Here is a 25,794-nt window from a genome sequence, read left to right as displayed (position 1 = left end):
AGGACAACCAGTGAAGAACAAACATCATTGTAAATACAACCCATATTTCTGCATATTTATTTTGCCTTGTTCCAACACTGTACATAGCCATAATATGACATTTGAAATGTCTATATTCCTTTGAAACTTTTGTGAGTGTAATGTTTCCAGTTCATTTTTGATTGTTTATTTCACTTTTGTTTATTATCTATTTCACTTGCTTTGGCAATATTTTTCCCATGCCAATAAAGCCCTTTGAATTGAAGTGAAAGGAGAAAGAGAGAAGGAGAGAGAGGGGAGTCAGGTATAAACATGAATGGTAAAGGCGTCGTAAAGCACTGGGCAGGGAGTTGGCAGGCAATTAAACCTTTATGTTCCATAGAGTCTCTAACCTCCACGGCCAATCATTTGATATGGTGGAATTTACTCTGTCATTAAGGCTTTTGTCATAAGCATGACAAAGAGAGCAGTAATCCAAGCTTGCCTGCTGTTCTAAAGAGATGACCCACAGCCACAGTAAAACGACTAGGGGAATTTTAAAGCTTCCTTCAACTGAAAAACAACACACTACTAAGCCTATAGTGATGACAGCTTACAGTCTAGCTAATGTGTTAGTTTCTCTCTCACTGAAATGCTGTTCTCTCTCTCTATGTCTATAGTGATCACAGCTTATAGTTTTGCTAATGTTTCTCTGCAACAAGCTCATTTCAATTCAATTCAAAGGGCTTTATTGGCATGGGAAACGCATGTTTACATTGCCAAAGCAAGTGAAATACATCTTAACAAAAGTGACCAATCTCTGTCCTTGGGTGTGTAACGTTGTATAAGCGACCGAGGGGAATGGTGATGGCCTCTTTCAAACAGATTTAGTTCCCAGGCTTCATCAGTAGCAGGAGCCAGAGAGACTGTTTTTCATGGGGCTGACAAGGACGTGGGTGCCATAAACACGGGCACAGCCGGCCGCGGTGGACTGGGGAGCTCTGCTCTGGCATTAAGACCTGAGCCTGGCAAAACAGCCCAATGAAAGTGATTCAGCACCGCACCAGGGACGGAATCCATCCATCACAGAGAAGAGTGTGATGTATATACGACCGACCGAGAGAGATCCAACTGATCTGACAATGTGTGTGTGTGTGTGTGTGTGTGTGTGTGTGTGTGTGTGTGTGTGTGTGTGTGTGTGTGTGTGTGTGTGTGTGTGTGTGTGTGTGTGTGTGTGTGTGTGTGTGTGTGTGTGTGTGTGTGTGTGTGTGTGTGTGTGTGTGTGATGCATATACAACAGAGACCCAACTACACACAACCTAATATAGATGGATCCTCATCCTCCAAGTATTATTTAATTACCCTTATTTTACTCCTTCCTCCTCCTCCTCCTCCTCCTCCTCCCTACCAAATCAGGCCATATGTACTGTATGTATAGAAAATCAAGCAACAGCCCATGGGGCTCTGTGGGGTCTGTTAGTGTGTGTGTATAGCAGATCAGAGCAACAGCCAATGGGCTCTGTGGGGTCTGTTAGTGTGTGTGTGTATAGCAGATCAGAGCAACAGCCCGTGGGCTCTGTGGGGTCTGTTAGTCTGTGTATATAGCAGATCAGAGCAACAGTCCGTGGGCTCTGTGGGGTCTGTTAGTCTGTGTATATAGCAGATCAGAGCAACAGCCTGTGGGCTCTGTGGGGTCTGTTAGTCTGTGTATATAGCAGATCAGAGCAACAGCCCGTGGGCTCTGTGGGGTCTGTTAGTCTGTGTATATAGCAGATCAGAGCAACAGCCCATGGGCTCTGTGGGGTCTGTTTGTGTTTGTGAACAGACCCCCGGGACCAGCTTGCTTAGGGGGCTCTTCTTCAGGTTCATTTTCCGTAGGTGATGGCTTTGTTATGGAAGGTTTGGGAATCCCGTCCTTTTAGGTCTGTGTGGCATTCCAATGCAGGGGACTAAGGAAACTACTGCAGACTATTTATTGATTCTAATAGGAAAACACTCCACTGGTTTGGCAAGAGACATTTAATAAGAAACATTACAAATAAAAACGGACCAATATCTATGAATAAAAGTAGGAGGAAAAACTCTCCAAAATCAGCGATCAATTTGTGTGATGGTCAGTCTGAGTTGTGAGAGGAGTGTGTGTGTGTGTCTGTGTGTCTGTCTGCATGCGTGTGTGTGTTGCTTCACAGGGGAGAGTGGGGTAAGTTGAGTCATTACTCCGTCAAGGGAAATATAGTATTGTTTCTAACAAAGAAATCTACATATATTTCAGGATGTGTATCCCTGGAAATAATCAGAATTCATGTAAACATTGCAGTTTTGAGAACATAGCTTATCCATAAAAAGTGGTCTCTTGGCACAACGTACACTGGGTATGGGGTAAATTGAGGCCAGGACAGGGTAAGTTAAGCCGCCTACACATTTCTGTACTGAATAAATATTACCACTACCATTTTAAAACCATGAATATCTTTATTCCCCAAACACAATTCAACACAATCACAATCTGTTGTCTTTTCATAATGTTAAGCATCTTTTGACACTTAACACCTACAGTAACAGACACTTTGTACTTTTTAAACACTTTTAACATAGGCCAGATCCTGTTGTTACCTCATATCCCAGCGAAAAGGCCTTTCATTATGCCTGGGAAGAAAACACTTCAATTCGCTCAAATTACCCCTAGACAAACATTTTGACTATATTAGCTCACACAGCTACAAGGATGCACTTTCATGCAAGGTTTAGGACCTCATAATATTACTGTAGCTTAAATAGATCCCAACTGATGTATAAAACAATCTTAAAAATATCTACTTTGGGATAGATACAAGCATCACGAAACCTCTAAGTGTCACGGCTGTTTAAAGGAGAGGACCAAGGTGCAGCGTGGTGAGCGTACATACTTTTTATAGTCGATGTCGCCATCAAAACAATAAACAATACCAAAACAAACCGTGAAGCTTAAGGCTATGTGCCATCAAACAAAGTTAACTTCCCACAAACACAGGTGGAAAAAAGAGCTACCTAAGTATGGTTCTCAATCAGAGACAACGATAGACAGCTGCCTCTGATTGAGAACCACACCCGGCCAAACACAAAGAAATAGAAAACATAGAAATAAAGAAACTAGAATGCCCACCCTAGTCACACCCTGGCCTAACCAAAATAGAGAATAAAACCTCTCTATGGCCAGGGCGTGACACTAAGACAATACATTTATTTGACTTGGTGAAAATCAGCTTTTTGGACCTAACTTGCTTACCACTTTTCCATGTGGTTTCTTCCTTCACACACTCCATGAAATTATGACCTCTTCTTAAATATTTGGTCAAATTATTCATTTTGTGTATGGTTTCCTAAAAACAAGGATGGCTCAACTTATTCCTTTGGCTCAACTTACCCCACTCTCCCCTACTATACGTGTAGAGTCAAGTCACTTTCATCACTATCAAGTCCATGTGTGTGCAAGTCCATGTGTGTGCAAGTCCATGTGTGTGCAAGTCCATGTGTGTGCAAGTCCATGTGTGTGCACGTCCATGTGTGTGCAAGTCCATGTGTGTGCAAGTCCATGTGTGTGCAAGTCCATGTGTGTGCACGTCCATGTGTGTGCACGTCCATGTGTGTGCAAGTCCATGTGTGTGCAAGTCCATGTGTGTGCAAGTCCATGTGTGTGCAAGTCCATGTGTGTGCTCGCGTGTTCGCTCCTGTGTGTGTGTCATTGCCTGTATCTGTGAGTCATAAATGTGGTAGGGGGATGAAGAGGCAGAGGCCTTTATCAAGCCCTGCTTCTTGCCCAGATAAGACAGGAATGCACCTCATGAAGGAAATCAGAGGTGAGACATCTCTGGGAGAGAGAAAAACAATGTGAAATGACCGGAACGATCGGCCTCACATCACATGATAAGTATACATGACTTTTCAGCTTGGCCAAGGAGTGGTGCAGTGTGTGTGTGTGTGTGTGTGTGTGTGTGTGTGTGTGTGTGTGTGTGTGTGTGTGTGTGTGTGTGTGTGTGTGTGTGTGTGTGTGTGTGTGTGTGTGTGTGTGTGTGTGTGTGTGTGTGTGTGTCGAAGGAGTGGTGCATCACAGAGACCAGATGAAGCAGCCATCAAGGAACAGAGATTTGAGAAGTAGTCTTTAGGTGGCTGTCTGATAGCAAGGAACAGGAAAATGGTTGGTCAACAGCAGTCTGTTGGAACCAGTCTGATGTCGCGATAGCTCACGTTCTGTTTCACAATGAAGTAAAAAGAAACATGAGCACAGTGGACAGTCTGCTTGACCCGGCTATACCAATTATTTGTATTATATACTGTATGGTACAACTTTTTAACTAAACAAAAGTGTTTAAAGGGTCAGTCTGCAATTAGAAAAACAACAGACCAGCTGTCGTGCCACGTACGAATCGCACACTGCAGATTTAAGGTGCACAAGCAGAGTATCCCACATTCACAGCACAGCAATACCAATGCCAGTGATGTGGATAATACAGTAGATTTGCCTGAGCGAACCGCTGTAAAACAGCAGCAGAATCAGACATGTTGTCTAGTGAATTGTCTCGCTGAACATCTCATCACACCTCCATACCTACCGTGTCAGCTAGGCTTGCCTGCAGCTATCTGAGGAGAATGGCATGGCGTGCTACCACTGATAAGCTGAGAAGCTGGAAGAGGGTTTGACACTGTGTGCTTCAGAGAGAAGGAAGGCATGCTCCCACAAGCTAATACCAGGAGAACACCTTGTACCTACACCCTCTCCCTACCGTACCTCACACGGAAAACTACAACATTATAAAACGACTAGAGATCTTCCTACAGTATATTACAACTAGAGAGAGAGAGAACCAGAGAGTTTGTATGTACACTACCGTTCAAAAGTTTGGGGTCACTTAGAAATGTCCATGTTTTTGAAACAAAAACTATTTTTTTGTCCATTAAAATAACATCAAATTGATCAGAAATACAGTGTAGACATCATTGTTAATGTTGTAAATGACTATTGTAGCTGGAAACTGCAGATTTTTAAAATGGAATATCTACATAGACGTACAGAGGCCCATTATCAGCAACCATCACTCCTGTGTTCCAAATGTTCCTATTGTTTTTCTTATTTTTTTGTGTTATTGACTGTACGTTTGTTTATGTGTAACTCCGTGTTGTTGTTTTTGTCGCTTTTTATGTTAGCTAATCCAAGTTTATAATTTTAAAAGGCTAATTGATCATTAGAAAACCCTTTTGCAATTATGTTAGCACAACTGAAAACTGTTGTGCTCATTAAAGAAGCAATAAAACTGGCCTTCTTTAGACTAGTTGAGTATCTGGAGCATAAGAATTTGTGGGTTCGATTGCATGCTCAAAATGGCCAGAAACAAAGAACTTTCTTCTGAAACTCGTCAGTCTATTCTTGTTCTGAGAAATGAAGGCTATTCCATATGAAAAATTGCCAAGAAACTGAAGAACTCGTACAACGCTGTGTACTACTCCCTTCACAGAAAAGCGCAAACTGGCTCTAACCAGAATATAAAGAGGAGTTTTAGATGCACCCATCACAACTGAGCATAAGGACAAGTACATTAGAATATCTAGTTTGAGAAACAGACGCCTCACAAGTCCTCAACTGGCAACTTCATTAAATAGTACCCACAAAACACCAGTCTCAACATCAACAGTGAAGAGGTGACTCCGGGATGCTGGCCTTCTAGGCAGAGTTCCTCTGTCCAGTGTCTGTGTTCTTTTGCCCATCTTAATTTTTTATTTTTATTGGCCAGTCTGAGATATATCTTTCCTTGCAACTCTGCATCCCGGAGTCGCCTCTTCACTGTTGACGTTGAGACTGGTGTTTTGTGGGTACTATTTCATGAAGCTGCCAGTTGAGGACTTGTGAGGCATCTGTTTCTCAAACTAGTCATTTTGAGCCTGCAATCGAACCCACAAATGCTGATGCTCCAGATACTCAACTAGTCTAAAGAAGGCCAGCTGTGCTAACATAATTGCAAAAAGGTTTTCTAATGATCAATAAGCCTTTTAAAATGATAAACTTTGATTAGCTAACACAACGTGCCATTGAAACACAGGAGTGATGGTTGCTGATAATGGGCCTCTGTAGATATTCCATAAAAAATCTGCCATTTCCAGTAGTCATTTACAACATTAACAATGTCTACACTGTATTTCTGATCAATTTGATGATATTTTAATGGACAAAAAATGAGGACATTTCTAAGTGACCCCAAACTTTTGAACGGTAGTGTGTGTGTGTATGTGTGTGTGTGTGTGTGCGTGCGTGCGTGTGTGTGCATTCCTTATCAGGATTATGTTTATGCAGTTTATATTCTTAATTTACGATTACTACAACAAGATGGTGAAAAACCCAAGCAATAATATAAAATAACCTTTTCCTGGAATAACAAGGCAGTGAATTTACATTCTCAATTACATAAAAGGCAGGCAACCCCAAATTCATATCTAAATACAAAATCACCCAATACATTTTCATCAGCAGCATAGCTAGAGACTGAAAACAGTTATTATGGTATTTTCATCCCTGCCTGGAGAAAATGGGAGGATTTGTTCACTGTGGTTTTTAAAGGCACATACACACAGGACATAAACAGGACCTTTTCAATCATGTTAAGAGGAGTAATGAACTAATCATAGTGATTGATTACCATTCTCTGCCACTGACAGAGAGTAACAGTTATTACTGAGCAAAATCCATCTCCTCCAGGTCTCCATTCCGAGTGACAGAAAACTGTGTGAGGTGAATCTTTGAAAGTTTGAGAGACCTGGGTTCTTTGAGCGTTTGCTTGAGCCTTCCTGGAGTACCAAATGGGCAGGCTAGCTCAATCAAGCACAGATTAAGTATTCATTGGTTTGCAGTTAAAGTATTAGAAATATTGCAAATACCATTTGTACCAAGGTTTGACTGGGACATTGGAGAGGGAGATGAAGGTGAGGGAGATTGGGATTTACAGTACATTATGTGTGGTACTGAGTGAGTTGGTCCAGTAGTTGCAACAGACAGTACCTGTGCCTCGGGTAGTATGTGTAGGACTGAGCGAGCTGAGTGGCAGTGGGACAGTACCTGTGCCTCAGGTAGGGAGACATCCATGATGTTGGGCTGGCCTCGTGGCTCTCCGTTCTCCAGTCGCGAGTAGACCACCTGGTACCCTCTGATCTGGCCATGCTGCTTCACCTGGAGGGGGGGCTTCCACGTCACCCTCAGAGCTGTGGAGTTCAGGACATCCGCCTCCACCTTCCTGGGAGGAGCTCCAGGCACTGGGGAGAGAGGTTAATAGGTAACAGAGTTTAGGTAACAATTGAGGTTAGGTAAAAAGTTGAGCTTCAATTCTGACTGAGGGATACAGCTAGGCTTAAAACCTTACAGACAGGGTCTGCGCCCGAAATGGCATCCTCTTTTAGATGCACCCATAGAATCATAGAAGACGACCAACCAAGCCTGTTCCAAACGCAGTGCTCTATAGCTAGCTGGATCTCTATCAGAATGGCATCGAAGCTTCATCCGCAGCTGAGCTACTTTTGAAGGTTAGATCGATCAAAGTGTCTCATGTGGTCCCTTAGGGGGGACGTTGACTGCTGGGTTGAGTGGCCAAACTTTATGTTTCCTGGCAGAGGAAGAGCAGAGCTGCTATTGAAACAAGCTTATTACAAGCCCCTCCAGGATGCATGGTCAGCTACAAGGGGAAACTTTACATGAATACAAATATGACTTCAATAAAAATGAGAGGATATAGCGTGGCTTGGTAATGATAGCCAATAGGAAGCAGCAGAGAGTAAGAAGGAGAAGAAGGAAGTTAAGTGGTACAGGTTATAAAGGCCTGTATTAAGAGATCAATGTACAGATATAAGCAGATTGTTAGTGAGGTAGTCTACGCAACACAACACCACGCAACGGAGAGAAAAGGCTCAGTATCTGCCAGTCAGCACTACGCACAGCAGCTCTGCTAATTGAAACCATTTAACCTCATAATACATCTGCAAGCTTCCAGAATCCTGCAGAATCCTGCTGCCTATACTGACCTTCAGAAGAGGAAAAGTCAATATGGCTGTTGTATTAACAGATAAACACAAAGCCCAGGTCTGCATCCCAAATCACACCCTATTCCCTATATAGTTCACTACGTGTCAAAAGTAGTCTACTATGTAGGCAATAGAGTGCCATTTACAATGCATACCAGGCCTGTGTAAAATGGAAGAGGTACATAAGCAGAGAAGCCCAGCACGTATACACTCACATACTGTACACACAACGCTGTTGAAGTCTTTGAGGTTTGGTCTTCAAAGATTACAATCCAAAGAACTGCTGGGTTTAATTTGTACTTGCTGGTTTCAAACTGAACCAAAAGCGATGTCACAATGGACCCTATTGTTTTAAAACAACAAAGACTATCATATTTCAGTGTTGGGGATGTTACAGATGGACTGGGCTGTTGGACTCAAACTGCGGCCAGCAGCGATTGTCTTTCTCCCATCCATCTCTCTCTCTGTATCTCTTTCCTCATGTCTCCCTCCCTTTCCCTCTCTCCATCTCTCAGCCTCTCCCTCCTTCTGCCCCCCCACCCCACCCCTCTCTCTTTCGCCATCGCTCCCTGGCTGTCTGATTCTCATCAGAGAAAGAACTCCCACTCCCTCCCATGGAGTCTCCATGGAAACCTCGTTGCAGAGATGGAGTGGGTTCATGCCAGGTTCTCTTGTTTCTAGAAAGTACCCTCTACTCATGCCACTTGGCTGAAGTTGCTAATGCACTTTTTCCAGAATCCCACTGTGTGAAGGCAATCAAGCTCATATAATGTGCTTGTCAGCTCAGGGCAGTGGGAAAGCTATTCAGCTGGTCATTTAATAAAGATCTCAAAGAGAACGGGAATGTATAGTCCTAGTCAGTTGGGGGCCCCTTATCCCAGTGTGGCAGAGGACATGGAACCCCTGGAGTTCCTCAAATAACCATTGCTTGTCAATGGTTCATATTTGCACCTTTGGTTAGTTGAGAGGTTCTTGGAGAAACCTTTAATGGTTCAATGTCGCAACGGGTTCGGAGTGGAGGCGTGGCTTAGTAGGGGTGGGACTTTAAGATATCTATTTTTTGGCCACCGTTAAGAGTAAAAGTAATTTCTGTTCGTTTGTTCTGTTGTATTGTCATCACATGTTAAGGTTGAACATTGACAGCTTAGTAGCTTCAATGAGGTTCACAGAGGTGTATGAGTTCCTCGAATTGGAATAGTTACCACTTTATTACTGTATGTAATCAGAAATGTTATGATTATTAATATTATATTCAAATATGTAATGTCCATAAAAATTCAAGGAATATTTTACTTTGAGGAGTACAAACTTAACATGATGAAAAGGAATTACATTTATGCTAACAGGTGACCAAAAACAACTATCTGAAAGTCAAGCCTCCAAAAAGCCACAACTTCCATCTGATAGGCTGCCACCTCTACAATATATTATTAAGAAGGTTTCAAATGTAACCCCTCCCATCAGAAAAAGGTCATGGTTTGAACCTTTACACAGGGGTTCCTCGAAGACCCTTTTCAGAGGGGTTCCTTGAGGAACCTTTTTCAGCTGTAAAGGTTCCGCCGGTGTGGCAACCCAAAATGTGTTTCCAGGCACCTTTACTTTTAAGAGTGTACAGACAAGGCAGACAGACAACTGCAGCTCCCAGCACACAACACAGCAGACATGAGAGACAGCCCAGCGTTATACTGTATATACCCCACCATCAGGGATATACAGATGTATCTCAATAATTATAGGCTGAGAGATTGGCTTAATTTTAGTTTATTAAAACAAATGAATTGTGAGCCAGAGGCCCAGCCTTCAAGGCCCAGCGCGCCCTAACCACAGTGTCAGAGCAAATGAGACTTCACTGTGATTGGACAGGGAATCAGGCAGGCAGCTCTGTGGGTGCCGCTGTGCTGTGGGGGTGGGGGGATCATTGGTGATAGAGTGAGATCGAGGATGGAGAGACAGAGAGAGAGAGAGAGAGAGAGAAGGTAGAGGGAGAGGTGAGAGAGAGAGGGTAGAGAGAGGGGACAGAGAGCGTGAATGGAGAGAGGGGAGAGAGAGAAAGTGGAGAGAGAGGGGGAGAAAGAGAAGGGAAAGAGAGAGGGAGGAGAGATAGAGAGAGGACACAGAGGGATACGGCAGAGGATGCTGCTGCACTGAAAATGGACAGATGTTGGAAAAATGCAGTGGGTGTGTAGAGAAAACATTTAGCAGAGAGAGGGGGGGAGAAAGAGATGGAGAGAGTGAGAAAGAGGGAGACAGAGGGTGAGAGAGAGATCGAGATAATTAAGCAAGAGCGAGAGAGAGAGTGAGGGAGGGAGAAAGAGGGAGGGAAAGAGATGGGAGATAGAGAGATGGAGAGAGAGAGGGAGGGAGGGAGAGTGAGATGGAGAGAGGGGGTGAAAGAGAGAGAGGGAGATAGAGGGATGGAGAAAGAGGGAAAGAGAGAGGGAGAAAGAGAGAGAGAAGGAGAGAAGGAGAGAGAGAAAGGGATGAGAGAGAGGGAGATGAGGAGAGAGGGAGCCAGAGAGAGGTGACACAGTCAAGGTTATTGGATGTGATTGAGTGGGAGAGGAACATCGTGCTTAACTAAAAACAATGCTTTGCTTCTGCTTGTCTCTTGCGAAGGCATTATTGGCTGTTTCTAGTCTTTATATGAAAGCCCTAACTGCCCCGGTGAGACATAAAGAAAAACAGAGAAGGGAAGAGAGAGAGAAAGAGAGAGAGAGAGAAAGATAGAGATAGTAAGATAAAGAGAAGAAACTCTGCTACACCAGCTATATATGTCCATGTAGCTCTCTGACCAGATGTACTGTTTGTAGATCTGGAAAAGAGCAGCTTCTCCCAGAGTGCAAAAAAAAGAAGAACGAATAGAAATATACTATAGCGAGAGAAGCCAAATAGCCATTACGATCCCTGAGACAGGTCTCATGCTCGGAATAATAGACGCAGACAATTCAAACACAATTAAGGCACCTGGGAATCAAATTAATCCAGACAATTAATCCAGACAATGGAAAAGCCTAACATAATTAAGACGGAAGGGAAAAAGAGGGAGGCAGGAAAGAGGGAAGGTGAGAAGAGAAGGAAAGAGGGGAAGAGAGGGATGCAGGAAGATGTCAAGAGCACAGGCCATCTTCATTTGTTAGTTGTGGTCACCACAGACAGCTGGAGAAAGAAGCAGAAAAACTGTTTATCGGATGGAGAAAAAGAGGACATTAGGAAAAGCTTCGGTACACACTGTGCTGACGGACAAACAGCTAGAGAACGAAGAAACACGGTGTAGAGGACAAGAAGAGGGATGGGCTCTACAGCCCTGCACACTATGCTGCCCATAGGTCTTAAGCCTCTCCTGGACTTATCCGCTGATACTTTGATTTTCTCCAGTGGCTCAGGAAAATAGCCTATTGCTCTCAAGGTTACGATGTGGTGGATTGAGTCTTGACAAAACAGATGGAACCCCTTGCAAGGATTTTTTGTAATAGTGTCTTAAGACTTAGAGACCACAGGCGCTGGACCGTGCCGCTGTGACACTATGAGGCGGTATACTCTGCATGCGTCCGAAATGACACCCTATTCCCTATTTAGTGAACTACTTTTGACCAGAGACCCAGAGGGAATAGGCTGCAATTTTAGGACGTCATTTATAAACACACAGAGCGTTCAATTTTATTAATGTCAGTAATTAACACAGCTCACTCGTTTGTTGAGCTGACCATCGTTTTGTGCTAGCCTACCATGCACAGCCCATTTAGCCACTCTGCATGCCACAGCGCCTCAGACCAGACCTCAAAACTGTTATCTACAGTATGTGAGAAGATGGAGCTTGTCAGACTCAGGCTCCTCTCCAGACAGCACAGACTGCCCAGCCCGCTGCCGGGTTAGAGAAATGACAGCACAGACTGCCCAGCCCGCTGCCGGGTTAGAGAAATGACAGCACAGACTGCCCAGCCCGCTGCCGGGTTAGAGAAATGACAGCACATACTGCCCAGCCCGCTGCCGGGTTAGAGAAATGACAGCACATACTGCCCAGCCCGCTGCCGGGTTAGAGAAATGACAGCACATACTGCCCAGCCCGCTGCCGGGTTAGAGAAATGACAGCACAGACTGCCCAGCCCGCTGCCGGGTTAGAGAAATGACAGCACAGACTGCCCAGCCCGCTGCCGGGTTAGAGAAATGATAGCACAGACTGCCCAGCCCGCTGCCGGGTTAGAGAAATGATAGCACACTCAGAAACAGGATGAAAAGCAGAGACAGGCCGTTAGAAAGAGTAGAGCAGCAGGAGGTAGTAGCATTAGAAGAGTAGTAGTAGTAGAAGAATCCCGGTGCAGGGTTAGTGTCAGTAGTGTGGCCAGAGAAAGAGGGCCTTGCCTGGCCAGAGAGAGGCAGAGATAGGCCGTTGGGGAAAGTAGTAGTAAAGGCTAGGGGTTGAACGCAGTAGTGTCAGTAGTAACAGTAGTGTCAGTAGTAACAGTAGTGTCAGTAGTGGTAACAGTAGTAGTACCAGTAGAAGTAGCAATAGTAGTAGTAGTAGTAACAGTAGTAGTAACAGTCGTAGTAACAGTAGTAGTAACATTAGTGGCAGTATCGGTAACAGTAGTAGTAACAGTAGAAGTAGTGTAGTGTAAAACAGTAGTGTCAGTAGTAGTAACATTCGTGGCAGTAGCGGTAACAGTAGTAGTAACAGTAGAAGTAGCAGTAGTAGTAACAGTAGTAGTAACAATAGTAGTAACAATAGCGGCAGTAGTATCTGTAGTAGTAACAGCAGGAGCAGTAGTAGTAGTAGTAGTAGTAGTAGTAGTAGTAGTAGTAGTAGTAGTAGTAGTAGTATTAGTAACAGTAGTAGTAACAGTCGCATCAGTAGTAACTGTAGTAGTAACAGTAGAAAAAGCAGTAGTAGTAGTAGTAGTAGTAGTAGTAGTAGTAGTAACAGTAGTAGTAACGGTAGTGGCAGTAGTAGTAACAGTAGAAGTAGCAGTAGTAGTAGTAGTAACAGTAGTAGTAACAGTAACAGTAGTAGTGACCATAGTAGTAACAGTAGTGGCAGTTGTGGTAGCAGTAACAGTAGCAGTAACAGTAGTAGTAACAGTAGTGGCAGTAGTGGTAACAGTAGCAGTAACAGTAGTGGCAGTAGTGGTAACAGTAGCAGTAACAGTAGCAGTAACAGTAGTAGTAACAGTAGTGGTAGCTGTGGTAACAGTAGCAGTAACAGTAGTGGCAGTTGTGGTAACAGTAGCAGTAACAGTAGCAGTAAAAGTAGTAGTAACAGTAGTGGCAGTAGTGGTAACAGTAGCAGTAACAGTATCAGTAACAGTAGCAGTAACAGTAGTAGTAACAGTAGTGGCAGTAGTGGTAACAGTAGCAGTAACAGTAGTAGTAACAGTAGTGGCAGTAGTGGTAACAGTAGCAGTAACAGTAGCAGTAACAGTAGTAGTAACAGTAGTAGTAGCATTAACAGTAGTAGGAACAGTAGTAGTAGCAGTAACAGTAGCAGTAACAGTAGTAGTAACAGTAGTGGCAGTAGTGGTAACAGTAGCAGTAACAGTAGTGGCAGTTGTGGTAACAGTAGCAGTAACAGTAGCAGTAACAGTAGTAGTAACAGTAGTGGCAGTAGTGGTACCAGTAGCAGTAACAGTAGTAGTAACAATAGTAGTAACAATAGCGGCAGTAGTATCTGTAGTAGTAACAGCAGGAGCAGTAGTAGTAGTAGTAGTAGTAGTAGTAGTAGTAGTAGTAGTAGTAGTAGTAGTATTAGTAACAGTAGTAGTAACAGTCGCATCAGTAGTAACTGTAGTAGTAACAGTAGAAAAAGCAGTAGTAGTAGTAGTAGTAGTAGTAGTAGTAGTAGTAACAGTAGTAGTAACGGTAGTGGCAGTAGTAGTAACAGTAGAAGTAGCAGTAGTAGTAGTAGTAACAGTAGTAGTAACAGTAACAGTAGTAGTGACCATAGTAGTAACAGTAGTGGCAGTTGTGGTAGCAGTAACAGTAGCAGTAACAGTAGTAGTAACAGTAGTGGCAGTAGTGGTAACAGTAGCAGTAACAGTAGTGGCAGTAGTGGTAACAGTAGCAGTAACAGTAGCAGTAACAGTAGTAGTAACAGTAGTGGTAGCTGTGGTAACAGTAGCAGTAACAGTAGTGGCAGTTGTGGTAACAGTAGCAGTAACAGTAGCAGTAAAAGTAGTAGTAACAGTAGTGGCAGTAGTGGTAACAGTAGCAGTAACAGTATCAGTAACAGTAGCAGTAACAGTAGTAGTAACAGTAGTGGCAGTAGTGGTAACAGTAGCAGTAACAGTAGTAGTAACAGTAGTGGCAGTAGTGGTAACAGTAGCAGTAACAGTAGCAGTAACAGTAGTAGTAACAGTAGTAGTAGCATTAACAGTAGTAGGAACAGTAGTAGTAGCAGTAACAGTAGCAGTAACAGTAGTAGTAACAGTAGTGGCAGTAGTGGTAACAGTAGCAGTAACAGTAGTGGCAGTTGTGGTAACAGTAGCAGTAACAGTAGCAGTAACAGTAGTAGTAACAGTAGTGGCAGTAGTGGTACCAGTAGCAGTAACAGTAGTAGTAACATTAGTAGTAACAGTAGTAGTAACAGTAGTGGCAGTTGTGGTAACAGTAGCAGTAACAGTAGTAGTAACAGTAGTAGTAACAGTAGTAGTAACAGTAGTAGTAACAGTAGTAGTAACATTAGTAGTAACAGTAGTAGTAACAATAGTGGCAGTAATGGTAATTGTAGCAGTAACAGTAGCAGTAACAGTAGTAGTAACAGTAGTAGTAACAGTAGTGGCAGTAGTGGTAATAGTAGCAGTAACAGTAGCAGTAACAGTAGTAGTAACAGTAGTAGTAACAGTAGTGGCAGTAGTGGTAATAGTAGCAGTAACAGTAGCAGTAACAGTAGTAGTAACAGTAGTAGTAGTAACAGTAGTGGCAGTAGTGGTAATAGTAGCAGTAACAGTAGCAGTAACAGTAGTAGTAACATTAGTGGCAGTAGTGGTAACAGTAGCAGTAACAGTAGCAGTAACAGTAGTAGTAGTAGTAGTAGTAACAGTAGCAGTAACAGTAGTAGTAACATTAGTAGTAACAGTGGAGGTAGCAGTAGTAGTAGTAGTAACAGTAGTAGTAACAGTAGTAGTAACAGTAGAAGTAGTAGTAGTAACAGTAGTAGTAACAGTAGTGGCAGTTGTGGTAACAGTAGTGGCAGTTGTGGTAACAGTAGTAGTAACAGTAGAAGTAACAGTAGTAGTAGTAGTAGTAGTAACAGTAGCAGTAACAGTAGTAGTAACATTAGTAGTAACAGTGGAGGTAGCAGTAGTAGTAACAGTAGTAGTAACAGTAGTAGTAACAGTAGTGGCAGCTGTGGTAACAGTAGTAGTAACAGTAGAAGTAGCAGTAGTAGTAGTAGTAACAGTAGCAGTAGTAGTAACCGTAGTGGCAGTAGTAGTAGTAGTAGTAGCAGTAGTAATAACAGTAGTAGGGCTGGTTTAGTGCTAGGAAAGTAGTCTCCAGCCTGACCACAGCAGAGAGGAGCAGAGAGGCCAAACAGAGGCAGAGACAGGCCAGGGGACAGCAGCAGCAGCAGTAGTAGCAGTATTAGCAGTAGTAGAGACCCAGGACCAAGCTGGGTTAGTGCCAGAAGTGCTTCGCCAGGGAAGGAAGCCCCAGTCTGGGGCCCAACAATGGACGTACCATCCTCCTTGGTCCTGATCCTGACCGCGGGGCTCTCTGGGCCTGGGCCTACGTCCGTGTGAGCCCTGACCCACACCTGGTACTCCGTCCACTTCTCCAGGCCCTCCAGGATGTAACTAGAAACATCTGCCCTGATGCCCGACACCTTTTGGCGCTCCAGGTCCTCACCGGTGGCGGCCTGGTAGGCCAGAGAGTAGCGGACAATGTCCCCATGGCGGCTGGCTGCAGGGGGTGCCACCCAACTCACCTTGATGCTGGTGGAGCTGAGGCTCAGAAGGTGCACCTCCTGGGGCGGGGCTGAGGGGGCTGGAGGAAAGGGGGGGGGACACATGGAGGTGGTTGGGGGGTCAAGCAGGAGGGATGGGAGAGGGATGGAACACGAGTGCATCCCCAATACCACCCTATTCCCTCTATAGCGCACTACTTTTGACAGTGCACTACTGTAAAGGGAATAGGGTACCATTTGGGATGAACTACAGGCCTTCTGGACTGGGAGGATAAGCTCCATATACTGTAGTCTGTAACTCCTTACCAATGTGCTTTAGAGTAGTCATGTGTGTAAGGCAGTCTGAAATGTGTTTCTAAATGAGCTCTGGTAGGTGTGTAGTTTCTAAATGAGCTATAGTAGGTGTGTAGTTTCTAAATGAGCTATAGTAGGTGTGTAGTTTCTAAATGAGCTATAGTAGGTGTGTAGTTTCTAAATGAGCTCTGGTAGGTGTGTAGTTTCTAAATGAGCTATAGTAGGTGTGTAGTTTCTAAATGAGCTATAGTAGGTGTGTAGTTTCTAAATGAGCTATAGTAGGTGTGTAGTTTCTAAATGAGCTATAGTAGGTGTGTAGTTTCTAAATGAGCTATAGTAGGTGTGTAGTTTCTAAATGAGCTATAGTAGGTGTGTAGTTTCTAAATGAGCTATAGTAGGTGTGTAGTTTCTAAATGAGCTATAGTAGGTGTGTAGTTTCTAAATGAGCTATATTAGGTGTGTAGTTTCTAAATGAGCTATAGTAGGTGTGTAGTTTCTAAATGAGCTATAGTAGGTGTATAGGGATTATGCTTCTATTAAAGATGTTTATTTTATTTTATAGTCTCTCACAATTCTCCCCAGTGCAGAAGAAAAATAAAATACTTCAAATGTAAAACAGGCACATAATAAAAATGAAAAACAACTAAACACATAAACAACACACAATATGAGCAAAATACATGTTTCAGAATATCACAACCCAGTACGAACAAGGGGAAGGTAGTGGGTGGGTGAGGGATACTGAGGCACCACTGTGTAGAAAAGAACCTTTAACATGCCTGCTTGTGATTTGGCAGCCAGAGCAGTGAGGAAGCAGGACACAATATACTTTCAATATGAGTCATGTTTGGTTGGTTGGTGTTAAAAGGCTCATCCTTGACTTGCCATTCCTTCCTTTAGAATACAGACGCCCAAGTGATTAACAGAGTTCAAATACAGATAAAGACAGAAAAAACAGAGCATGTGTCTTAAACGACACCCTATTCCATATGGGCCCTGGGCAAAAGTAGTGCACTATATAGGGAACAGAGTGCCATTTGGGAAGCAACATAGTAATTCCCTGCTGTTCAGCTGAACCTTTATGTGTATATTCATGAGGGAGTAGATGAGAGTTAGAGAGTCTATGTGTGGGAGACAGATTGAACAGATATGTTTCAAATAGGAGCAGAGTTGTAAGAAACACAAAAAGATGGAGAAGCAGAGAGATATATAGCTATAAAAGAATGCAAATAACAAATACAGGGCCAGACAGATCATATGACATGGTGAATGGGGGAGTGAGAATATTGAGGACAGATATAGTGATAGAATTGTGAAAGTGATTTGGAGAAGCAAGGGGAATAGAGCAGAAAGCGTGAAAGAGCAGCCCTGCTGGACTCTGCCGTGGCAGCACCTTTCTTGAAATGGCGACTCAGTGGCTCTGTGTGTCAGTGAGCAGGCAGATAAGAGACTGACTTCAGAGACAGGGAGCGAGAGAGAGAGAGGCCTCATTTTAGGGACCTCTGTTCCTATGGGAACCAAAGCCCTGTATAGTGTTTGGGGCTGCATCCTAAATTGCACCCTATTCCCTGTTTAGTAGACTAATTTTGACCAGGGTCCATTGAAGTAGTGCATTAAATAGGGTGTCATTTGGGACACAGTTGGCTCTCCCCTTTCCACACAGGAAGGCATTCACAGCTGACAAGTAAAACAAATGGCTAAGAATAAGCTCTGATTCCTTTGGCAAACCTGTCATAAATATTTCAGCTTCCAACCCCTAGATCTCCTGGAGAGACCACGCTCAGCGCTGTGAGGGGAGCAGAGAGGAGGCTGAGGCAGTGACAATAGCAGAGGTGTGGCGTAGGGGTCTGGTTATGTGCTAAAAACTCGATTAAGGGGGAGCTGTTCAGCGTTATTAGCGTCGGTTAGGTGACAGTGATTGTGTTGGTGGATGCCGAGGCCATACATAAAGACGTATAGTACAGTACGGTGCCATGTTTCATTATAAACTATAATAACAAATGATGGTGACATTTATGATGTAGCCGTGCCTTCTGTGCAGCAGTCTGTTTTAGGTTGCTGGGTTCTGCATCACAATGGAAATGAGCATGTTTTGTATCTATGTACTCAGTAGAATGTGACGCACTGGGTTTATCATACAATTTGTCAAAATGTGCAATGGCCTATGGGCAGTGGTTTGTTATCGACTGACTGCAAATAGGGACAAGGAATGTTCCTCACATTGCTGGCATTTACAGTGCCTTCAGAAAGTATTCATACCCCTTGACTTATTCCACATTGTGTTGTGTTGCAGCCTGCATTCAAAATAGATTACATATATTTTTTCTCTCACCCATCTATACACAATACCCCATAATAACAAAAATAACACATTTATTGAAAATGAAATACATAAATATCTCATTTTCATAAGTATTTACACCCCTGAGTCAATACATGTTAGAATCACCTTTGGCAGCGTCTTTCTGAGCCTCTAAGAGCTTTGCACACCTGGATTGTACAATATTTGTAAATTATTATTTAAAAAATTCTTCAAGCTCTGTCAAGTTGGTTGTTGATCATTGGTAGACTGCCATTATCAAGAGTTGCCATAGATTTTCAAGCCAATTGAAGTCAAAACTGTAACTAGGCCACTCAGGAACATTCAATGGCGTCTTGAACAGCAACTCCAGCGTATATTTGGCCTTGTGTTTCAGGTTATTGGCCTGCTCAAAGGTGAATTTGTCTCCCAGTGTTTGTTGGAAAGCAGACTGAACCACGTTTTCATCTAGGATTTTGCCTGCGCTTAGCTATATTCTGTTTATTTTTATCCTAAAATACTCCCTAGTCCTTGCCGATGACAAGCATATCCATAACATGATGCAGCCACCATCATGCTTGAAAATATGAAGAGTGGTACTAAGTGATGTGTTGTGTTGGATTTGCCCCAAACATAACGCTTTGGATTCAGAAAATAAAATACATTTCTTTGCCACATTTAATTAAGTTTTACTTTAGTGCCTTATTGCAAACAAGATGCATGTTTTGGAATATTTGTATTCTGTACAATATTCGTTCTTTTCACTCTATTTAGGTTAGTATTGTGGAGATACTACAATGTTTTTGATCTATCCTCAGTTTTCTTCTATCACAGCCATTAAACTCTATAACTGTTTTAAAGTCACTCTTTACCTCATGATGAAATCCCTGAGCAGTTTCATCCTCTCTGGCAAATTAGTTAGGAAGGACACCTGTATCTTTGTATTGACTGGGTGTTTGGATAGACAATCCAAAGTGTAATTAATAAATTCACCATGCTCGAAGGGATATTCAATGTCTGCTTTTCAAAATTATTTTTTACACATCTACCAATAGGTGCCCTTTTTTGCGAGGCATTTGAAAACGTCCCTGGTCTTTGTGGTTGAATCTGTGTTTGAATTTCACTGCTCGACTGAGGGACCTTACAGATAATTGAATTTGTGGGTTACAGATATGAGGTTGTCATTAAAAAATCATGTTAAACACTATTATTGCACACAGTGAGTCCATGCAACTTATTATGTAACTTGTTAAGCACAGTTCTACTCCTTAACTTATTTGCCATAACAAAGGGGTTGAATACTTATTGACTTAAGACTTTTCAGCTTTTCATTTTTTATCAATTAGTAAACATTTCTACAAACATAATTCCACTTTGACATTATGGGGTATTGTGTGTAGGCCAGTGACACAAAAGTTCAATTTAATACATTTTAAATTCAGTCTGTAAAAGTGGTAAAAAAAAGGAAAATTGCACAGCATGATGTCAGCTAGGATGAATGCTGTGCAAGAATGAACTACCTGACTGGCTCACTTTCCCATTGAACTTGTCATGTTTCTTCTCAAATCCGCAGAACATAAAATAATAAAGATATTTTAAGACATGATATTTAGTGTTTTCATATTTTAGTATACACTTTACACACTAATGCGAAATTCCTGTTCTTCGAAGACTTCTCACAAAAACAAGTGTATTTCTGTGAAATGTCCACGAACCACTGAGCGTATTATTTTCAAATTGTTCCTTTAAGATCAGGTGGGTTAGAGGTGCAGGCTTTAAAAGATGACCAGTCTTCTTCCTGTGGTAAGTGGGTAAAAGAGTCAGTGCTTTATCTGGTAAGTGCCAAAAGAGGAGGACATTTTCACAGATTCTTACTGCTCTGGCCTCAATTCACAAGCTCTATAGAAGTCAAAGACACGTACTTTAGCATGCTTTCAAAATAAAGAAAAACACAATTACTCAACTAACAACTGACCGCAAAATATGACCTACCTTTATGACCTACCTTTATGACCTACCTTTATGACCTACCTTTTGCCCACCTGGACTCCGCAGAAGAAGAAAAGGCCATCATGTGGGTCTGGGCATTGGGGTGTGGACCAAAAACAGCCCCTATTGTCCAACAGTAAGTCCAGCTCCAAGTAAAGAGAGGTAAAGAACGGTAAGTTTGGGTCAGGGAGTTGGGGTACAGTACTTACTGGACTGGGCAGTCCTGGCCTCGATGGGTTGGGTGTAGACTCCCAGGCCCAATTCAGAGCGAGCAGCCAGGGAGAACATGTAGAGGGTGTCTGGCTTCAGACCCTCCACAGCATAGGACCCCGCTGGAGGGAAGGTCACATGAAGCTGAGGGAGAAAATAGGCAGAAGAGATGTTAGTAAAAGTCTCGGAATCCAGGAGCCAAAAACAAATATTGTGTGCCACTAGCTAGCTAGCTACTCTATTCATGTAATGCCTGTCACGAGAGAGTATTCAAAAAGCACAATGAGAAAAGTAGATAAAAGGTACACAAAGTAGGAATTACTTATTGGATCCTAGCTTGCATTTGCAACTCCTGAAAGACAACAAACAGAGTAAAGGATAACAGAAACATCTATGATTTTCCGTTGTTCTTCGAGACAGATAACAATATTCCTGGAGTAGACGGATTGTATCATCAGTTAGGATATTATCAGCCATTTACCTTGTTGCCAGAGTTAGCCTCCCAATACATCAGTTCATACTTGGTGATCTGGTCCTGGACAGGCCACAGCCACGACAGCATGATGCGGGTGTCCAACTCTGCCTCGGCGTTGAAACTAGATGGCTGGGCTGGTACTACAGGCAGAGAGAAAGAGAGATGAAACACTGCTCTCAGAATACATAGGGGTTACATCCTTATTCTCCTAAAGCATGCACTCCTCCCCATCTATTTAAAAGCATCGGAATATCTTACACCAGTTATTTTCTTCCCACAAAGGGAAGTGCACACTTTAGACAGACGGGTAAAGAATTGGTACAAAGTGAATCATATAGACTATTGTAGAGTCTGTAGACATGCTGTGAGACACAGGTGCTGTGCTTTTACTCTGTTATGGCGCTGAGACAGCGGTTTCACAAATATCAGAAATATACAGAACACTTTCACAAGTGGCTACAATATACCTTTAAAATCTAGAGTAAGTCTTCAGTACAGAGGAAGCCATTTCAGATGAGCGTGTCTGCACTACAAACTATTCTGGGGCACTTCATCACTTTATCACTTTTCTTCTCAGAGGTGTCAGAAGAGGAGGAAACTGTGGAGTAGACATGATCTACGTTGTAACTTTGAGGACACAGTAGATAATGTCCTTGTGGATGTGGATATTCACTCAGTGAAAAGTGAAACCTCTATTGGGGAGACTTGGCCTGCAGCTGAAACAGACCTAACACACAAAGTGCACCCTGTTTTATACTTTACAGTGTACACTCACCACCTAGGTAGTGTCCCTTCTTCATAAGTAACAGTGTACACTCACCACCTAGGTAGTGTCCCTTCTTCATAAGTAACAGTGTACACTCACCACCTAGGTAGTGTCCCTTCTTCATAAGTAACAGTGTCCACTCACCACCTAGGTAGTGTCCCTTCTTCATAAGTAACAGTGTACACTCACCACCTAGGTAGTGTCCCTTCTTCATAAGTAACAGTGTACACTCACCACCTAGGTAGTGTCCCTTCTTCATAAGTACCAGTGTACACTCACCACCTAGGTAGTGTCCCTTCTTCATAAGTAACAGTGTCCACTCGGCTCTCCCCAACTACATAAGTTGTACATGCCACAACCTAGGTAGTGTACTAGGTAGTGTACTACTTCAGAGTGTCCGCTCACCTCCCTGCTGGGTCTTGACCTGCAGTACATCAGAGGGAGGTCCGTCCCCTACAGAGGTGAACCCCAGCACCCTGAGGCTGTAGGTGATATCAGTGGTCAGCCCGGAGATGGTGGTCAGTCTGCTGTCGTCAGTGTTGTGTTTCTGCCAGCCACTCAGTGGGGCTCTGAGGTCTGAGCTGTAGTACACCCGGTACCTGAGGAAAGGGTTAGAAAATCAATCAATCCATCAACAAGGTTTAGAAAATGAACCGAAAAATATACACATATTTGATAAAGCATCAGACGAAAGGACATGTTATATCAACCTAGGTGTATGAAATGTGTACATGCTTTATGAAGCATATAGGAGTTATAAAGGGTTTATGAAGGCTTCAGTAATATTGCTCAGTGGGTTAGAGCATGGTCAGAGGGTATTATATATTAATATAATATCTTACCCTCTGATCTGTCCATTAGGCTCCTCAGGCGGCTCCCATTGGACCAGCATTGTGGAGGCGCTGAGCATGCGAGCCTGTACAGCCAGCGGTGGAGAGGATGGAGCCTGCTCACTGGTCCTGGTGTCCACGAGGCTGCTGGGAGGGCCACGCCCGATGTTGTTCACCGCCATGACGCGGAACTCGTACTCGGAGTAGGGGCTGAGGCCACCAATGCTGTAGCGCGTGGTGGCTACGCCGTCCACCTAAAATAGAATGATAATATGACATATGATAATTCAGGAGACTTTTATCCAAAGTGACTTACAGAACTGTCAACATTGACCCTGACACATATATTTAGTATTTGTGGCCTACGCAGGAAGAGAACCCACAACCACGTGGGAATTGAAATCACAACCATGTGGTAATCTAACCCACAGCCTTGGTGTTGCTAGCCCCATACTCTAACCCACTGATCCACTGGAATCATTGGACTGTACCTCCTGGAAGCTGTTGTCAGAGACCTTGGCCCGGTACTGGATGACGTAGTAGGACACGGGCTCAGGGTTCCCAGAGTCCCAGGTCAGGGTGACGCTGGTGGCTGTGGTCTCCGTCACGATCAGGGAGGTGGGGGGCTTGGGCAAGGCTGTCAGACAGACCAGGTGGAGGGAGAGTAATACACAGGTCATGGAAGATTACAACAGCAAATGATACATTTCTGTTTTAATGGACAATAAAGTATATTATTCTATTGCATTGTATTCTACTCTATTCTCTTGCTTTTCTATTCTATTTTATTCCATTCTATTCCACCATCCTTCGTCCAGTCCTGCTAACAGAATACTACAACTAAAGGCCTTAAATAGGTTGAAAGTGCTCCATCTCACTAATGCAGGCCCCAGAGCTGTGAGCAGCAACAAGAGTGAAAAGAGCGAGAAGGACAGCACTCACATCCTATCAGTCAATCACTATTCAGAAGCCTGTCTCTTTCAGTCCCTCACCTGTCACTGGAGGGGCCAAGCCAGCCATGTTCATTATCTTTCAAAGCAAAGTCTCTCACCCAGTGTGACACCCACTCTGCCTATTCACAGGCAAAACACCAACCATTCAGAACACACTCTCACTCTCTCGCTCGCTCGCTCTGAATAGAAAGCCTTTTCTCTCCTTCTCTGCTATCTAGGGCAAAACTTTCTCCTTCAATTAACCTGAGAGTCTTGAATAGCGAGATGAATAGAGTAATGTGTATTTTCTATTTTCATTTTATTTATATATTGATCCAAAAAAACAATTTCAGGGCTTGAGGCTTCCCTTTGGCAAAATGAAAAATGTGTTCAATGTGAGGTAAAGGAGTATCAATACAAAATTATAATATTAAGGGTCTAAAGATACTGAAGAATAGTTGGTGTTAGTCTGATATAAATAACCCAAATAGAAAGTAGACTGAAGCAGACTGACTCAATGTAAAATGGAGTGAAATTAATGGAAGTTATCTGGCTGGTTTTGTGCTAGGATTTCTTGTGGTGTTTTTCAATTATTTGACATTCTATGGAATTGCAAAGTGACAAATTACATAACATTTAAGAGTATAATATAATACTATTGTGTTCTACACTGGCATAGCGTTTGAGTTTGAAACACAAGATGTACATCCTCACGGTAATGGTAATGTACACGCTCTCCCAGGTTTTCCTATTTCCATCGCAAATGGAAAGAGCATCATTGTAATACAATTTTGGTTGAAAATGGATGCTAAATCACTTTTGTGTTGTATATGATAGTACCGCTGTCAGAGTCCAAATGGATCTGCTAAAGTAAGAGGCGTTGGAGTGTAAAACAGGGAGAACAGCTCGCCTTGCAGACGTGAGACGGGCATTAGCAACCGAGAGGTATTAGAGCAAGAGAACAACCTCATACAGCTGCAGCGCCTGACTCCCGACGCCTTTCTCAACATCTGCTATTACTGGCTCCATCTCAAATAGCACCCTATTCCCTATATAATGCACTACTTCTGACCAGGGCCCATGGGGCTCTGATCCAAAGTAGTGCACTGTGTAAGAAATAGGGTACCATTTTGGACGGAGGCATTATTTGTCTTTGAACAATGTGAAACCTCTAAAGTATAACTCTGAGTGCTGAGTGATGTTAAGATAGATGACGTTAGAGCCTTTTATGCAGAATACTTATTCATCAGTAGGAGTCTCTAGAGGAGAGAGAGCCTCTACCAACAGTTGAAAATATCCCACCATCTGGCAACACTGTAAGTGATATCATGAGCTAATTTGGGGAGTTTTTGGATATGTGTTTATGTATTTCCCTTACCGTATTATTTGCTTTTTGATAGTCATATTGTGTTTGTTTAGTATTGCCATAGGACCCCACTCATTCTCAAAGTCAGCAGTGAAGAAGTAGACTTCCCTCTGTTCAAAACTCATCTTTCATAAAACTAATTGAGATTCTCTCTAATAACTCTAGTGAATTAACGATTGATTAGACTAATAGGTATTCAAGCATCACAAATACTCACACTGATATTATGTGTTGTTTCAGTGAGTGCAAATAACAATTCCTAGGAGAATGAACTGACTTCACTTTCTCTCCATATTTCATGGCTGCTCAACTCACCTCAGAGAAAGGGAGAGATATTATGATAACGTATTTTGTTTTCAAGCATTTCACATGTAACTAACAAAGTCGTCTATTACCAATTATATTTGGAATCATTAGTCTATAGCTAAGCCCTTTATTTAAAAAATGTACATAATAGATACAGTGAGTAGACCTATTTCCTGAAAGCACGATCACTTTGTAATGGGAAAGTAAACTCGAGATGCTTTGCGAGCTACAGTAGTTTGTCATCGTTGGTTTTTCCGGAAAGAAAAATCTCAGCCATGTTGAATTATTGATGAGAATATGAATGCATGCACTGTCATCTGGTGTCTGAGGGATTAGTCATTTAAATACGACCCCTTTACCAGACTCTCTCTGAGACGTACAGACAGATGACTGGAGACGAGAAACAAAGACTTCTGTAGCAAAACTTAAAATACA

The 25,794-nt window shown here is 42.8% G+C and overlaps 1 protein-coding gene across 15 annotated transcripts in view; it reads right to left on the bottom strand.

The window, feature by feature from the left end:
• The window catches only part of LOC139541407 (receptor-type tyrosine-protein phosphatase F-like), a 450,116-nt gene that overhangs the window by 100,226 nt on the left and 324,096 nt on the right, over positions 1–25,794 (bottom strand). For 9 of the 15 annotated variants that reach the window (XM_071346023.1, XM_071346022.1, XM_071346027.1 and 6 more), the window contains 7 exons: positions 23,247–23,392; positions 22,768–23,009; positions 22,331–22,524; positions 21,166–21,299; positions 20,684–20,828; positions 15,667–15,972; positions 7,040–7,233 (listed from right to left, as the gene is read on the bottom strand). In XM_071346023.1, the coding sequence (XP_071202124.1) occupies positions 7,040–7,233; positions 15,667–15,972; positions 20,684–20,828; positions 21,166–21,299; positions 22,331–22,524; positions 22,768–23,009; positions 23,247–23,392 (1,361 nt within the window). The remainder of the gene's footprint in view (positions 1–7,039; positions 7,234–15,666; positions 15,973–20,683; positions 20,829–21,165; positions 21,300–22,330; positions 22,525–22,767; positions 23,010–23,246; positions 23,393–25,794) is intronic. The other 6 variants (XM_071346031.1, XM_071346033.1, XM_071346032.1 and 3 more) reach the window with 1 other exon arrangement.

The sequence above is a fragment of the Salvelinus alpinus genome, chromosome 16 (genome assembly GCF_045679555.1).
Source record: "Salvelinus alpinus chromosome 16, SLU_Salpinus.1, whole genome shotgun sequence".
NCBI lineage: Eukaryota > Metazoa > Chordata > Actinopteri > Salmoniformes > Salmonidae > Salvelinus > Salvelinus alpinus.
This window is presented reverse-complemented; position numbering and strand designations above follow the sequence as displayed.